Raw genomic sequence first — 16024 nt, 5'->3', positions numbered from 1 at the left:
AAGAGAGAGAAAGAGCGTAAAGTCGACGAAAAAAAAAAAAAAAAAAGAGTTTTCTCTCACGGCGCCGCTTAAACAGCTGTTCGACGGGCAGCGGCGCGGCAACAGAGAACTAGCGCTAATACTTACGACGAGATTTGAGGTTAGGTCCATCGTCACGAAAAGATTCGCGGATCAGACGAATACAAGCTTCGCTCAAAACGCATCTCTCCACCTCCAACGTATCTCCGTACATTTCGAAACGGCGTAGCACACGCGGACGGAAAATAAACGCGCAAGTTTACGACGCACACGTAAACAATGCGCGACCCGACGACACGCGCTTACCTTCCGTTTCGACCGTTCGATCGACTGGCGCGACGCGAGCGGTTGAATCTAACCTTAAACAAAAACTCGGCGGTGAGCAAAAAGAATCGATGTGCGTACCTTCGATGCGATTCCTTTTTTGCACAGGCGGGAACGCGTTTTCCCTTATCAGGTGGACCTTTTTCTTCGCACGATCCCCGAAAACACGCCGACAATGCCGTGAATAGGAGAGAGAAGGTACAGGCGACAGTAGAATCTCGAGAAAGGGGAAAAACTCGGCACACGACGAGAATGAAAACTCGCACAAACGGGCACACTGGATGATACAGATATATATATATTATATGTGTGTGTATGTTATATATTATATATACGACACACACACCACGTACGTTTCACAGATTTAACAGTCGCGCACTTCACTTCACAGACAGTGTGGAGGGGGAAATGAAAACCGGATATATATGTATATCCCCGAGATGCTTGCGCGTGTACGTGAAAGAAGACGGAACACTGCGGGAGAAAAATCACCTTACCGCCGAGCTGTCACTGCGAGCATGACGTGCGCTGGTTTGCGCGCGAACGCATTTTCCTCGCCGAACGGAGCGCGAAAATGACGGGACGGGACGGGACGGGACGCGACGCGACGCGCGCGGCCACCGACACACGACGCCAACGAAGCGAAGTGCGACGCGAGTCCCGATCGCGCGGCTTCGTTCGCACAACATACGCGAGCGCGCGCGCGCGCGCGCGCCAAATAACTCCCTCGCTCGTTGCTGCCTTTCCTTTCGCCGATCGTAATCGGATCGCGACCGTGAAACTCGTCGACGCGTCTCTCTCTCTCTCTCTTTTTTTCTCGCGGGAGTCGATCGGAACGTGCGGCGGGTCGGTGATGATAGCGATGATTGATGATGGTAACTGACGATCGATGATCACGGCACACACGTGGACACCCGCGTCCTCTCTCCTGCCGCTAATAAAAAAAAAAAAATATCGGATCGATATTGGTATTTCGCGCTCCGAGAAACGATCCACGAGGATGTTCCTTTGGCTCGAGACACATACACTAATTAAAGCCCGTGCTACGAAACGTTGAGAAAATAACGACCAAATGATCCCGATGTTTCTCGCGTTCGAGTAGATTTGACAGTTGGGAAGCGAAGCGCGCGCGCGCTATCCTCCTTGTTTGAGGAAGCGATTCGCTGCACGCCCGGTCTTTCAGGTTATGGTTGTGACCGCGTGCAATAGACGCGCGATCCCGTGGATCACTGACTGACTCTACTGGCTATTGGCGTGCGGTGACGTTATCACGTGGTTCGCGCGCGCGATCGCGTCACTCGCGATTTTCCACGCGACACGACCGTGCGACGCGATCGATTCTCCGTTCTTTACGCAAACGGATCTTCCTCTACCGCCTCCTCGCGAGACTAGAGGGGTCCCCGGACCCCGCGGGACCGACCGGGCGCCTTAAGGACGCGCCCCGATCTTCCGCCGTTCTTCCTCGCGCTCGACGATCACGAGGCGCCCGCCGCCTCCGTCGACGCCGGCGCTGCCGCCAGACGGATGGAGGAGGAGGAGGAGGGGGGGGGAGAAGCAGGATGAGGCAACCGAGGATACGCGGTGGTGGAGAGCGCGGTGTGGACGTATACTAGCGGCTGACACCCCCCGCGACAGCGTCGCAATGAACTCGCCCGGTGTACGTAGGGTCAAAAGCACCGCGGCAAAATAATAACAGACCGCCGCCGCTGTCGCCGCCAACGATGTGCGAGCACGGCAGTAGTCGCCGCCGTCGTTGTCACCGTTGTCGCCGTCACACGAGCGCGACCTTCCTCTCTCTCCACCGCCACCACCACCAGCCGAAACTAGCCGTGACCGGCGACGGCGACGGCGTCGCGAGAGAAACGGCGCGACGCCCTGACGCGTCGAAACAACGTCGACGAGACGGCACGATAACAATGTCGTCGATATCGCGCTACAGTACCAGCGCGACGGATGCTGCCGTTAATAACAATGCCGTTGACGTATTTGTTGTTATTGTTTTTGTTGCTCACGGGATTTTTGTAGCCACCCAAGACGAAGCTCCTCCCGCCGACGTCGTTGTTTTTGTCGATGATGATGATGATGATGATGATGATGATGATACTGCTACTGTTGCTGTTACTGTTGACGGTGACGGTGGTGGTTGTTCGCGGCCGCGGGTTTTGGCGGGTTTCCACGGGCGACGAGCGCGCACACCACTGGCACACACCGCGGCCGCCGTGCATTCACCTCGTCCTCGCAGCACGCGCCGTCGCTGCTGCCGTCGCCGTCGCCACCGCCGCCGACACGCACCGACGAGTGCTCCTCCTCGCCAGCTCGCGTCGCAGCCGTGATCGGCTTCCACGAGGTCCCCCGCGGATGCCTCGTAGGATCTGCACCGAGTTAAGATTGTTGCCGTTGCCGCCGCCGCCGCTGCTACTGTTAGTACTACTACCGCTACTGCTGCTGTTGCTGTGCCGCCACGCCACACTGAGACACACGAGACGAGGTCGTTCGACGCACCACTGTTTCGCGAACGTGCACGAATGAGCACCGATCACGACGAACCCGCGACGCGTAACGCGCGACGTTCTCGCAGCACACACGAGAATCGTACAACGTCCTAACCGCGGGGACACCGCATCGCTTTCACGGGCGAACATGGAGCTGGATCCATGCCGAATGATTCGCGAATCGGCCGGCAGGCGGCGCACTCGGGCGCCACCGTCGTGGCGGAGAGAGAGAGATAGCGCGCGCGTATCTCGGCTCGGCGCAGCCTTCGAGTGCCGCGCAGACGCAGTCACGCCGGCAGGTCTGCCAACGCGATGTCGCACCGCTTGACAACAGCGAATGCGCTCGATTCCCGCCAGATGTCGCCTCCTCCTCGGCGCGCACGACCGGCCCTACGCGCCGCGTCGCCCCCGCGATAACTAGAGTGATTTTCAATCGATATCTGGACAGAATAAACATAAATATCGAACGAAATGAGATGCCGAACGTTTTAATTTATCGACGTAAAACCGAATTTTACGAGAAATTAAATTGTCACACTTTTTGATCATATATATGAAAAATCTATATTGCATCTTAAATTTTTGAGTTTCCATGTATTTCTTATTCATCTATCCCGAGGCTGAGGAAACTGCGACTTTATCGAGAAGAAAATACTTGGAAAGAACTAATTGAGGATGAATCACTAGCCATATTATATTAGGAAAATAGATTTGGGATGTAGCAATCGACATATGCATCCTCTCAAGATTTCTCTTAAAGTCATTAAGAATTACACAGAGTGATAAGGTTTTTACATCTGAAGCAAGGCTGACAAAGGAATTATTTGCAAGCAATCTTTGATCGATGAATTGGACGATTCATAAATGAAAAGCGCGTTAAATTGCAACATAAATTACTTGTTAGAGCAATCAACGCGATTGCGTATCTGAAAATTAAAAGAATGCAATTTAAGTGCAACTAACTTTGAAAGAATGCGTTAAGAATTTATGTTGAGTTTATATATAAAAGTATGAAATTATTTTTTTCAAAATATTGACGGATATGCGCAATTAAATAATCACTGAATTGTGTGAAAACAGTTTCTATTTTATTATATGGTATACATCAGATATACAAATCAATTAATAATTGTATTGATCTATGTATATTTCTGTTTGCGCGTTTATTTATTTATTGTAGTAATTGATGGCTTTATAATTCATGTATATTTATTGGACATAAATACACTGTAATGTAAGCATAATGTAAGTAAATATATATATACATATATATCATATAAAAATATAATTAAACTGGTACAAGTAAAACAATTAACGGAGGAAAAATTACAAATTCGTAAAATTATATTTATATAACAATTTTACAAATTTATTATATATTTATAATTATACTCTAAATTCTTTGAAAATAAATGACTGCTCTTAGTAATAATCTTTTAAAAGGACATACAATTATAAATGAGGAAAGAAATACCAAAGATATTTATAAATAGCCTCATTTGCAAAAGCCTTACTTATAAAATCGGCTATTAAATTTAAGTGGATGCGTGGATAAAACAATTTTGTAAAAGAAACATTATATATATAAATTACTCAGAATACGAGAGTGAACTAAATTTTTCTCACTTTTTCAATAGGTTGTCAATAGGTCGTAATCTAAACAGTTATCGTAATAAATGCATATCTCTATATTAGTTACTTAATGGCAACAAAACTATACAATAAAAAAATATATACACTGTTAAATGATGGAATTTTATTAACAAGTGCACGTATACTTGTAACAAGTAAACGTAATTATTACAACGATACTATTAGTTCGCGAGATGAGATGGCACTCGATAAAACGTGTTTCCCTTACGAAAATCATAATGTATATAACAAAGGATATATCGAGTATGAGTGAAATTCGTCAAAAATTAAAAAGAAAAAACCAAAAGCTTACGAGATAATCGTTACGAGACAAAATTGTACAAACTGCACAATATGACGCAATACTTGAGCGATACAGCACTCGCGCAGCACGTATATAGTTCTAGTTTGGTCCTCAATAACAAAAAAAAAGTGTTAATAAAGTGATACACAATTTAAAAATAACTTTAAATTTGGTCCGGTAAACACATATATTTCTCTACATAATGCAATTTGACTTTCCGCGCATATATATAACTATTCTACAATAGAGTTATTACAACCACAAAAACAGATGTGGCCAATGGAACATCCAAGTTCTAACGACAGATAATGGTGACCTGTGATAAAAAGAATAATCCTATAATAAAATTATTTTCACAAAAAAAATTCGCATATACTTGTTCACAATTTCACAATACATTCCATTTATAATCTTTATTATTTTTGCTGTAAATCTTTATTACATTAGCATATGTCATGTTTTTACTCTGTGTGTGTGTGTGTGTGTTTATAAGATTTGTTTATTTTTCTACTGAATATATACTTTTTTTTATTAAACTGTCATATTAAAGCCAGTTTTGCATATATAAATATACAATAAAAATGACAATAATCGAACAGTATTTATCATTGCGTAATATGCAATATTACAATATTATGATACATGTTACAAGATATAATATTATTGTGAATTCTTGCAACGTAAAAAAGGAGATGACAATGTGATGTTTTTTTTTTCTCGAGCACTATTTTCCATTATCGGCGTGATATGCACTATCCTTTGACGGTTAAACACACTTATACAGAAATGTTTGAGCATATTTTATAGTTCTCTTCATTTTGAACTCACTATGAATTCATGCTTAAATATTTATCTCTTTTCACTTTTTTGATATTAATTAAGTTCCGTGTACATAGTATCACAGAATAACAGTTTATGGTATTGCGATCACATGTTTAACATAATATTCCTTGTAGCTTTCAATATACATATAGATTATTAACATGAAAGTCATTGAAGTTGTCTATATCATTGTTGACATGATGTACTATTCGATGTACGTATAATTAATAGTCTTAAAACTTGCCCCGAAAGCTTCCACGACTCCGATAAGGTCTTCCTCCCAAGTGCTTTCCTCTCAAAACATGACTTTTGCCTCTTAAACTCTTCCCTCTTCCATGCCAATCGTGTTCTCTTTGGAATGTATGGTCATCCACTAACTCATCGTCGGATTCTTCCAATTCCATCGGGCTCTCTCCGCGGCTATGATCGCTCCTTCTGTCATGGAAATCGTCGCGTTCCATAGAACGTCTATGATAATCTGGTGAATATCTGTTATGATTATAATGATCACGTGCATTATGAGCGGAGAAATCATCTCTACTTCTAACAGGAGATTCTAATCTCAGGCTTCTAGACGCATGATCTCTAGATCCATGATCCATGGAATCTACACGTTCGTGCTCGTCGGCGGATCTTCTAGAAGGAGACGTTTGCCTGTTCCAAGAACGTCTCTGCGAAGAATTACTTAGACTCCATCTGAGATCCTCTACTTCATGAAACTTGGGAGCATATTCGTATGTTTCCCGTACGTTCCAATCAAGACGATCCATTATCGGTCGCTTTTCTTCCTTTATTTGCGGCAGATCGTGCGAATAAACCTGTGTTTCGACATTAACCATGGTGACATATACTTGCACGCCCTTCGTTTCCGTTTCCAATTCATCTGTTTGACAGATCTTCTGATGCATTTGAGTTGTCGATTTCGGAATCGGTATCTGTTGTTCCACGTTGCTCTCTTCCCAAAATATCTTGGTTTTGCCTTTCTGAAGAAGTATCGAATTCGATGTATGGTCCTCGGCGTCATTTTTCGTATGGTCTTCTTCGTTGCGATCATAGAAAAATCTGCCCTTCATCTTTAAACGTGGATCCTCAAGTGGAAGCTGGCACAGCGCTTGTTCGCAATGCCGCATTATTTCAGGCTTGAATCCTATTAGTGAAAAGAAAACAGAGTCGCGTAGAATCAACACCCAAATGATGTGCATGCCATAATGCTTATAAAGATACGATGTATGTCATGCTTCTTGTAATCTTCACGCACATTGTAAATCATAAAATATGAGGCACACAAGTGTCTTTATATAAAAGAGTACACTTCGATTATATATTAAATAGACATATCACGCAACTTTCACATACACGAAGCGCGCGATATATATTATAAACACTTTATTAAAAATGTCAAGATTCTTACCTGGGTATAGTACCGGTATATTAGACGGATCTAGAGAACATAATAAAAAAATATAAAAAATTAGTATTATTTAACAAATAGGATCACATATTTTTTTGTGATCGATTATTACGAAAAGTGGATTGTATACAAAGTTCTTTTACAAATGCTTACAATCAAACACGTAAAAAGTAAAAACATACTCGCACCTTTGGCTGAAACAGACGCTTCTAGTAGACTGGATAAGCTGGTTTTTGGCTGTAAGATCAATTCATAAAAAATATTAATCTATTTTTTCTTCATGTTATTCACATATAATTGAAATAAGTGTAACCCACATACGGTGAATCAAAATAAATTAATATCCATTAATTTTGACGTAGCGATAAACGCTTCTCATGGAATTTAACACAAAATCAAAATATTCATCGCTATTATACATATTAAAATTACTTTTGGTTTTGAGATGACCGGTGGTTCGGGTGTTTTCATTCGTTCCTCGTGCGGTGCATGAAATTCAGTGTACGATGTTGCCGATCCACGTTCCGCGTAATTCTGCGACGACGTGGACGGTGCAGTTGAGTGATTTGAAGATTTGCTCAAAGATTCAAATTGATGAATCGGCGATCGTCGGACAGAGGACATAGTGTGCGAAGGATTATATGGTATCTGTGTATGATCCATCACCGGTGCGGGTACGGGTTGTGGCGAGGGTACCGGCGCAGGGAGTAAAGATGGACAGATCGCCGATGGCGGGGGTGGTGGTACGACATTCGGCTGATTGTACATGACGGGACCGGAGGAATAATCGGCTGGAGGTAGGATGTGCGACGACGCTGGCGGCGGCATGGGTTCGAAATTCATTGGCGGTACACCCGGCATGGGTTCGAAATTTATAAACGGCGATCCACTTGGGATAGGTAACATGGATGATGGCGGCAGTGGCGGTGCATGTGGACCTGGTTGATGCATGTACGTTGAAGGAGCTACAGCTGATGGAGGTGGTGGTGGTGGTCGTGGTTCCGCTTCTTGTTGATACACAGGTGGATTAAGCAGTGGTGCAATTCCTTCCATCGTCGCGGGTGGCACTGGGTATCCACTGCTGCTCACACCAGTCGGCTTCATCGCTTCGTTTCTTAGTTGTCTCGCCAGTTCGTTGATGAAGGGTGAACGCTTCCTCGTGCGCTTCTCCACCGATCTGCTGCGCGTACGTGTGCGACTTCGGCGACGGGGACTGTATCGTCTACTTGCTGGCGAACGGCTCGAGCGTCTTCTCAGACGTTCCGTACTGCGGCTCCTCCGATCATGAGATCGACTTCTCCGGCTTAACAATTTAAAGCAGTTACAATTGCGATGTGTTAAAATAAAGTTACTAAGATGTAGTCTCTATTACATTCTTAATAGATATATCTGTGTATATCTCTATACACATTACAATAAGAATATAAAATTTTTAATGCAAAATGCTTGCGTGAGAAATTATAACTATCACGTAAATACTAATAAAACGTATTTGTACTTTTGTACAAAGTGATTCTTATAGTACGCGCCCGCACGCACACGCATATATACGCACACACACACATACAGACACATAGCGCAAAAAAAGAACAATTATTTTGAAATGGTTAGTGGATTTTTCTAAACCTCTTTCTCGAATCAGAAAGAATTGAAAGCATCTGAAAATCTTTTAACAAAAATTAAGAATTATTTTCCTCACCGTTCATGTATCCATTCAGTGCGTCTCCTTCGCGATCGTTCAACGCTCCACTTTCTATCTACGCTGGATCGTCGTTCTCCGCTAAGTCGTCTAGGACTTCTTCGTCGATCTGGACTTAACATGACGGGACTTCTTCGATCGGAAAAGTATCGCGGTGAATTTTTTCGTCTGCCTGGGCTGTATCGGTGAGGACTTCTATGTCTCTCCGCGCTCGTTCGGTAAGGGCTTCTACGACGTTCCGGACTTGCTACAAAAGGACTTCTTCTTCGATGGGGACTTGGCCGAAGTCTATCAGGAGTTCTACGTCGTACTGGACTCGGTCTGGAATAACGATCAAACGATTTGCTCCTGCGATGTTCCCTGCTTCGTTGCGCTTCGCGCTGCGCTCGTTCCCTATTCTGTTCCTCCGTGAGGCTCTGAATGGCTTCAGCTTCCGTACCAGGTGGGACTACATTGTCCGAATCAAGCAAATGCTTAATCGCCTTCTCCTTTTCGGCAAGGAGTTTACTCTCAGTATCTCTCTTCGTTCGTATCTTATCCCGTTCGATATCCTTCGTGCTTTTCAAAGGGTCTCGACGAATCTCCTCGCGTTTCCTCTCTTCTTTCCTTTCTTCTTTCTTCGGCTTTACACGGCCGTAAGATCCTTTAGGCTCAGGACGATGGCGTTCCCTATAATTACTCTTGCCATCATTCGTTTACCAAAGAAATAGTTAATCCTATCATAAGTTTTCTTATTAAATATAATAGATACACAATAATATACACAGCAAAATGTACAAATTGTTTGATAATATGGTTTTGTAACTTATAATTAAATTGCTAAAATTAGGATGTAATACATTTCTATAATATAAATTAATATAATTAATTCAAATTAACAAAAGTCACATAAAATTCTCTTGTAACAACTGGACTCTTTTGTATATAAAAACATATCATACAATAACACTGTATATATATGTATATATATTATATCGTTATTACACACTATGTATATATACATATACATAGATATACATATATATATACAATGTAATAACAATATAATAGTATAAGAACCATTTACACTAATGACACTACCTAGAGGATCGTCTCTCTTTTCGTTCCACAGCATTTGTCTTATCTTGATCATTCTCGCGATTTCTCTCTTCATCTCCTTCCCATGCATCAACGACGTCCAATCCTTCCATAAAGTCTTCATCATCAAGGAACTCTTGCAATTCTTCATCTGGTATCTCCTTAAGACCCTCGATTGCACGTTGCACGTCATCATTGGTATTTTTCAACGCGGAATCCTTGAGTATCTCATGAGGTTGTTTCACATATATCTTGCTAGTAGTTTTCATTTTTTCACTTTGCTTTACATCCGTTGGATTGTCATCTTCTTTATCATTTGTATTGTTCATGTTGCTCACCAACTCGTAGGATTACTTCAATAATCTAAAGTAATCAATATAAGATATCCTTTTAATTATACCAACTTTTGAAATTTACACGAAACTCAACTATTCTGCTTGTATTTACATCATTACCGCAATTTGTTTCAATTCAATTCTGATAGAAAGTGTGACATAATATGTTCGAGCAAATAGTATGACGTAATTGGCAGAACTGTACTATTTCAATTATATGGCTAGAATGTTTATCACATATAATATGGTATTCTATAATCTCTATACTTTATCTATACTTGAATATGTCTGTAACGTAACAAAGTTATTTTGCATTAACATGTTCATTAAGATTCAATATAACATTGCAATTTTTAACATTTAGAAATATCTCAATTCTGACAGCATATAAATTTTTGTTAATTTTATAATATTGGTAAGTAATTAAAAGGTGCAACAATTCAATACGCATAGATGTTGAATGTAAATATGCCTAATCAATTCTAGTTAAAAAATTAATCAACAGTTTGCTTGTGCTATTAGATTAATAGCGTCTTCCATTGGGAAAAATTTGCAGCACTGAATGCTTGAAGCATATTTCGTTGGTAATATTAATGAGCATATTCTGAGTGCTGCCAATTTCATTGAGAGTGCAAAATGCTCTCAGTGCATACTGAGAGTAGTTTGCACTCACAATGAAATGGGCAGCACTCAGAACATGCTCATTAATATTACCAATGAAATGTACTTTAAGCACTTTAAGCACTTTTAAGCAAATGAGCTTTTCCCAATGGAAGACGCTATAAGAAGACCACTTTAATCAAACTTTGATTAATTTGACCTTAGCGATTAACTTATAAAATCATCTGCAACCCCTTTTAACAGAGGTAGAAATATTTATTTATTTTTTATTATTTGACATTTTATATAGGAAAAAAGATTAAATTAGGAAAGACGAATAATGCACATGGTTAGAAATTTTTTGTTGTTGCAGATAATTCTCGTGACTTAATCGCCGATTAGGTTAATCGGAATTTAGTCGAAGGTTAAAACTTCGTGGTTTCTGTTTTGTCTCCGATGCATACCCGTGAAAAAAATGTTGCAAGGAACTGAGATACTATTGCAACTTTCACATAATCGGAAATTGCACGTGTCGACGATAAGACGGCCGATAGAAGGACAAATTGATAAAGATGCAGATTTGCTTGAATACAATTGTGAATGCCCGACTGAAACAATACCCTTAATTCGAAGAATGCGTGTGTGTCCGACGAAAAAGTCCCCTCTTTCTCTCTAATCCACCATATTGTTCATCTAACCTAACTTTTGATTAGATCTCAAATATCTTGTATGATCGTATACGAGCTTTCACATTCGTTATCGTGTACAGATTTTTTATAATGCTTATTTTTCCTTAAATTTATTACTAACGACGAATGTGCATTATAAAGAATTCCGTGTATCATTTTTTTTTAACTGTTGTCAAATTTTACACTGAAATATATTTAACAATCTCTCTATTACTGTTTCGTACTGGAACGAACAACGAACTGAATGGAACTGAACCGAGGTGGAGAATATATACATATATACTTTTTTATATGTGTTTCATTCTTTCTCTCTCTGTTCAACTTTCTGCATTTAAAATTAAATAGACATATACCTATAAGATATTAAAAGAGAAAGATAAAAAGTACAGAATTATTATATATATACACATGTAATGTTATATATATGTAATATATAACATTACATGTGTAATATAATACATATAATTATTGTAGACTACTACAAATAGTCTTAGTGCAAATTCTCATATATTATAAAAAAAAGCAGGATAAAAAATTTATTGCGGAATAGATTGAACAATTTCAAATATACATTGTCTAATAAAATCTGCACTTGGTTCCTTAATTATGACATAATAGACATTTTGTACTTGTAAAAAATCGTGTTTATTTAATAATTTAGTTATAGTATAAGACATAAGAAGTATAGCTCGCAAATATGTATGAATTCATAAATCATACATGTATACAATAAATAATAATTATAAGTATATATATATATTTGCAGTATATATGAATATCAGAAAAGAAGATTTAGCCCTCTTACATGATTGATGTATTATTTATACTTATTTATTAAAATCACACTCTTTGAATTTATACATTTTTTTTGAATCTGGAATATATATGTATATATATATTCTAATTAGGCAACATATATTTGTGAACATATATTGCAAATGACTTCTAGTAATGTTATTACAAAAATAAATTTACATTGATCAAATTATACAAAGTAGTATTAATTTTTGGTCCATATATGCCAGAAACATATGTGATGTGTACACATATACATACACAGAACCATCACGGTTTCTTGTGGTACAGCAATTGGCTGTAAGTCTTTTTGAACTGTAACATATGCAGTAATGTTTTCTGTATTATTTTTGGTATCCAACTGTTCACAAAACATTCAAATTGTCGAAAGATGTGATTCTGACTGTCCTCATCGTTTAGGATTATAATTACTGACACAGGATTTTCCATCTTTTCTAATGTACATATAAAATCGAGCTTGATGTTATTCGTATCATCCTTCAATTGTTCCATCACCTTGTCGGACATAATAGCTTCTTTCTCCAGAAGACTTAATTGAACATCCAATAGAGTTCTATTATTTTTCTTTCTATTATACCATACACATTTATTGCCTGTGCAGTGGAACGTTATCTTCTGTTGATTCCTAGTATGTACATCAGATAATACTTCAACTTTTTGTTGCTTTGTTTCTTGATCAACAAGTATCTCGACTTGTAGTTTAAAGATCATTTCGAAGATATCTCTTATTAGATTAAACATCATGAAATACCAATTATCTTTCTTATACTGTTCCTTATTGGAGATGTCTGTACGTGTGTCGAAATCGTCCGGCAATCCAGCATGAAGAAAACGACCAGCCCGTATCGTACTTTTAAATTTCGTTTTCCTTTTCTTCGCCGGTATTAATTGAGGAGGTACCGTACTAAATAATGTTTTCAATACATTTTCGTAATTATTTGCTTTAGCGGCTGCACAGATTTCGGCGCTAAACACGCAACATTGTTGGAATGCTATTAATGCGCGATCTGATGTAATTGCAGCTGTATTCTGATTAAGTTCAATTGGATCTTGAAGGCATAACGGTTTGTGAATATCTAATTTCTTGGCACTATTCTCCATGACGCAAGTTTTGTATCTGTCCATATAATCAGGTAACTTGTCTATTTGTGTAAAGTCAACTGTTGAATATGTTTTTCCATCCAACAAACATATCACGCATGAATGAAAGTGAAACGTGGCATAAAAGGAGAAGAAATCGTGAAATAGTTCTGCAATACTACTGCTATTGCTGATGGGTGGTAATACAGTATTTTCATTAAAATTTACTTGCCATCCGTTTATGATATGTGGAACACAAGTTTTTTGAAGATCTAGTAAAGGCGGAAGAAGATTGACTGATTCTTGTTGAAGATAAAAAATAATCAAACACACTAATCCATAACTAGAGATTCTTCCGATACCGGAAATTCCAAAATGCCTCGCCCAATACTTGATGAGTAGCATTAATGGTTGTAATCGAGGATCGCGTAATGCACAATAACGTAGAAAATTACTTTTATAAATACCTAGGCCATTCTTGAAAGAGATATCGCAGGAGACATTAGTCGGTATGTAACGAAACTTTATAATAGGTGTTTTCGCTTTAGGGATTGATATTATATTGGAAAAGACAGATTTCATGCTGTACATGATTCTTCTTACTCTTTTGAATATTGTTAGCGTTAGCATATATGGTGGAATATCCGGTTTATGACAAAACGGTGGTAAACCTTGAACAAAATGGAAATATTATTTAAACATGTATGACGATATTGCGATATATATATATGATAGTAAAATAATATTTCTTACCGATCTCGCCAACATACATATAGATATCCAAATCACTCTCTTTAAAACTTAATCCAGCCACTGTCGAACCAAATTTATATGTTCGACATTCCGGAAAAATTGGCCTGAATATTTCATTCAAATGAGTGCAAATGACATCATATCGTGTTATTAACTCAAATTCAGTAAGCTGTATTGTATTCAAAAGTGCTGTTAATTGGTTGTCAAATGTCACTTCACTTTCAATAACACCCTTTATACGATCATAACTTATTGGATCTTCTTCTTCCTCAGGTTTATTTGGTGCATGATTAGCTTTTTTTCCTAGTGAAACAATAAACAAACTTATATTACATGTTCATAAGAAAAATAGGAATAATAAGCATGTTTTAAGAGAAATTTGTAGTATATTTTTACCTCTATCAAAACCAGAGTTTTCTCTATTTTTCTTAATCCTTCTCAAACATAATTCTTCATTTGGAAACCAATTTGACTTGCTCATTAAAATATTAACAGGTGAACTGCAATATTACAAGGTAATATAAGTAAAATATTTCATATACATACAGTGATTTAAACATTAGTGTCTATATTCTTCTAGACATTAAGAGAATATATTTTTGTTATTTCTCTTTTCTAAATATGGAATATAAATATATTTGTCATAATGTAGGATGTGTAAATCTTCTTTACCAAGATTCAAGAAAGAGAAATAATACATTTTTAATATATCTATATGAATCATTGCATATACTAGCAAAATTAACTACGATTATAATTTTATTATTTGTTTTTTATCATAAATACTTATAAATTACCTATCATAGTACTCAATCCATAAAGAATTCCGTCCAAAACGTTCCCTTTTGACTGGTCCAAACTGGCGAAGGAATTTCGCTAAATCCTCTCGTGTGATAGTTTTTGGTAAAGGAGCAATGCAAAGTGATTTTCCTGGTAAATAATACTGATCTTCTTCTCGAAATTTATGTTCCCGTGATTTCATTTCATCAGCAGATGATTTAGAATTCATTATTAAATACACAGTATGTACAGCTGTTTAAATAATTGCTGATTTATTATATTATAATGATTTGTCTCTCCTTCTCTTACTTCCTTGTAAATGTCAGTTACTTAACATCAATATGTTAAAAATAAAAAGTTCAAAAAATCAATATTTTCAATTAAAGTTTAATGCTTGATCATGTTTAGTAGTCACTTTTAAGAAATATTTTGTTTCAATAAATCCTTTTAAATCTCCAGCGCAGAGAATAACACCATTTTCAGATTCAAGAAATATTAAACCGTCTTTCTTTGCCTTCTCAAAATTAATATAAATAAAAAGTTCTGCGCTTTGACGCAAGCCGTTAATGAAATTTAGTCCTTTAGCAAAGTGAATATGATTTCTTCTCATACGTGATAAACCTTCAGTTTTTATTGTTGTCCAATATTTAAAATAAGTTCCGTGAATTATATCAAATTCTGCACTATCAAGTACTTTCAAAGTCAATTCGCTTATCTTAGATATAGAATGACCCTGATTTGCTTTGATCTCTAAAACACCATTAATCGTATCTAGGGTAAATCTCTGTTTATTATTATTCTCTACTATTCTCTTGATATCGTTAATGGTATAATGGTGCAATTTATTCAATAGCTCACTGACTACAACAAAGCCATTTGGTTTAATATTTAAACCTTCCTTTATAGAACTGTGACGTAATAGATATGATAGCTTTTTGCTGAGAACAATATCATTTTTACTCTGATTCTGAAAATAAAGCAAATAATATATCTGTTAAAATCATTAGTTATATATTTAAACAAACTGAACAGGTTCTTAAATTAATCCTCGGAGGAATGTCATGTTTCATATGTTTTATAGAAATTGACAAACTATTTAACAAAAAATAATTTTTATTACTACTATAATAAAAAATATGTTAATAATAATGATATATTAATTTATATAAATACTATAATGTAAAAATAAAAT

The 16024-nt window shown here is 38.0% G+C and overlaps 4 protein-coding genes across 9 annotated transcripts in view; all 4 read right to left on the bottom strand.

Moving 5' to 3' along the window:
• Nucleotides 1-1903: 1903 nt before the first annotated feature.
• On the bottom strand, nucleotides 1904-4785 carry LOC115245403. The gene has a single exon (XM_029823705.1). The coding sequence runs from the start codon at nucleotides 2565-2567 to the stop codon at nucleotides 2166-2168; it is 402 nt and encodes a 133-aa protein (XP_029679565.1). The 5' UTR covers nucleotides 2568-4785; the 3' UTR covers nucleotides 1904-2165.
• A 383-nt stretch (nucleotides 4786-5168) lies between these two features.
• LOC115245400 (serine/arginine repetitive matrix protein 1-like) lies at nucleotides 5169-11753 on the bottom strand. Of its 5 annotated transcripts, none has more exons than XM_029823698.1 (8): nucleotides 11179-11753; nucleotides 10227-10402; nucleotides 9783-10142; nucleotides 8703-9371; nucleotides 7436-8306; nucleotides 7192-7240; nucleotides 7004-7033; nucleotides 5169-6739 (listed from the first exon to the last, which is right to left on the bottom strand). In XM_029823698.1, the coding sequence occupies exons 3-8, from the start codon at nucleotides 10106-10108 to the stop codon at nucleotides 5826-5828; spliced, it is 2859 nt and encodes a 952-aa protein (XP_029679558.1). In that variant the 5' UTR covers nucleotides 10109-10142; nucleotides 10227-10402; nucleotides 11179-11753; the 3' UTR covers nucleotides 5169-5825. The 5 variants fall into 5 exon arrangements, with proteins under 5 accessions (XP_029679558.1, XP_029679559.1, XP_029679556.1 ...); XM_029823699.1 differs by having other exon boundaries at nucleotides 11335-11753; XM_029823696.1 differs by lacking the exon at nucleotides 10227-10402.
• A 278-nt stretch (nucleotides 11754-12031) lies between these two features.
• Nucleotides 12032-15066, bottom strand: LOC115245401 (speckle targeted PIP5K1A-regulated poly(A) polymerase-like). 2 transcript variants are annotated; one of them, XM_029823703.1, is made up of 5 exons: nucleotides 14850-15066; nucleotides 14449-14552; nucleotides 14053-14355; nucleotides 13767-13970; nucleotides 12032-13571 (listed from the first exon to the last, which is right to left on the bottom strand). In XM_029823703.1, exons 1-5 carry the CDS (start codon nucleotides 15059-15061, stop codon nucleotides 12469-12471), a joined length of 1926 nt encoding a protein of 641 aa, XP_029679563.1. In that variant the 5' UTR covers nucleotides 15062-15066; the 3' UTR covers nucleotides 12032-12468. The 2 variants fall into 2 exon arrangements, with proteins under 2 accessions (XP_029679563.1, XP_029679562.1); XM_029823702.1 differs by having other exon boundaries at nucleotides 12032-13970.
• Nucleotides 15067-15182: 116 nt separating this feature from the next.
• LOC115245402 (tRNA 2'-phosphotransferase 1) overlaps nucleotides 15183-16024 on the bottom strand; it is a 26081-nt gene continuing 25239 nt past the window's right edge. The window contains exon 2 of the mRNA XM_029823704.1: nucleotides 15183-15799. Within this exon, the coding sequence (XP_029679564.1) occupies nucleotides 15209-15799 (591 nt within the window). The 3' untranslated portion in view covers nucleotides 15183-15208. The remainder of the gene's footprint in view (nucleotides 15800-16024) is intronic.

Source organism: Formica exsecta, unplaced genomic scaffold, assembly GCF_003651465.1.
Source record: "Formica exsecta isolate Colony F162 unplaced genomic scaffold, ASM365146v1 scaffold969, whole genome shotgun sequence".
NCBI classification, from domain to species: Eukaryota; Metazoa; Arthropoda; class Insecta; order Hymenoptera; family Formicidae; genus Formica; species Formica exsecta.
This window is presented reverse-complemented; position numbering and strand designations above follow the sequence as displayed.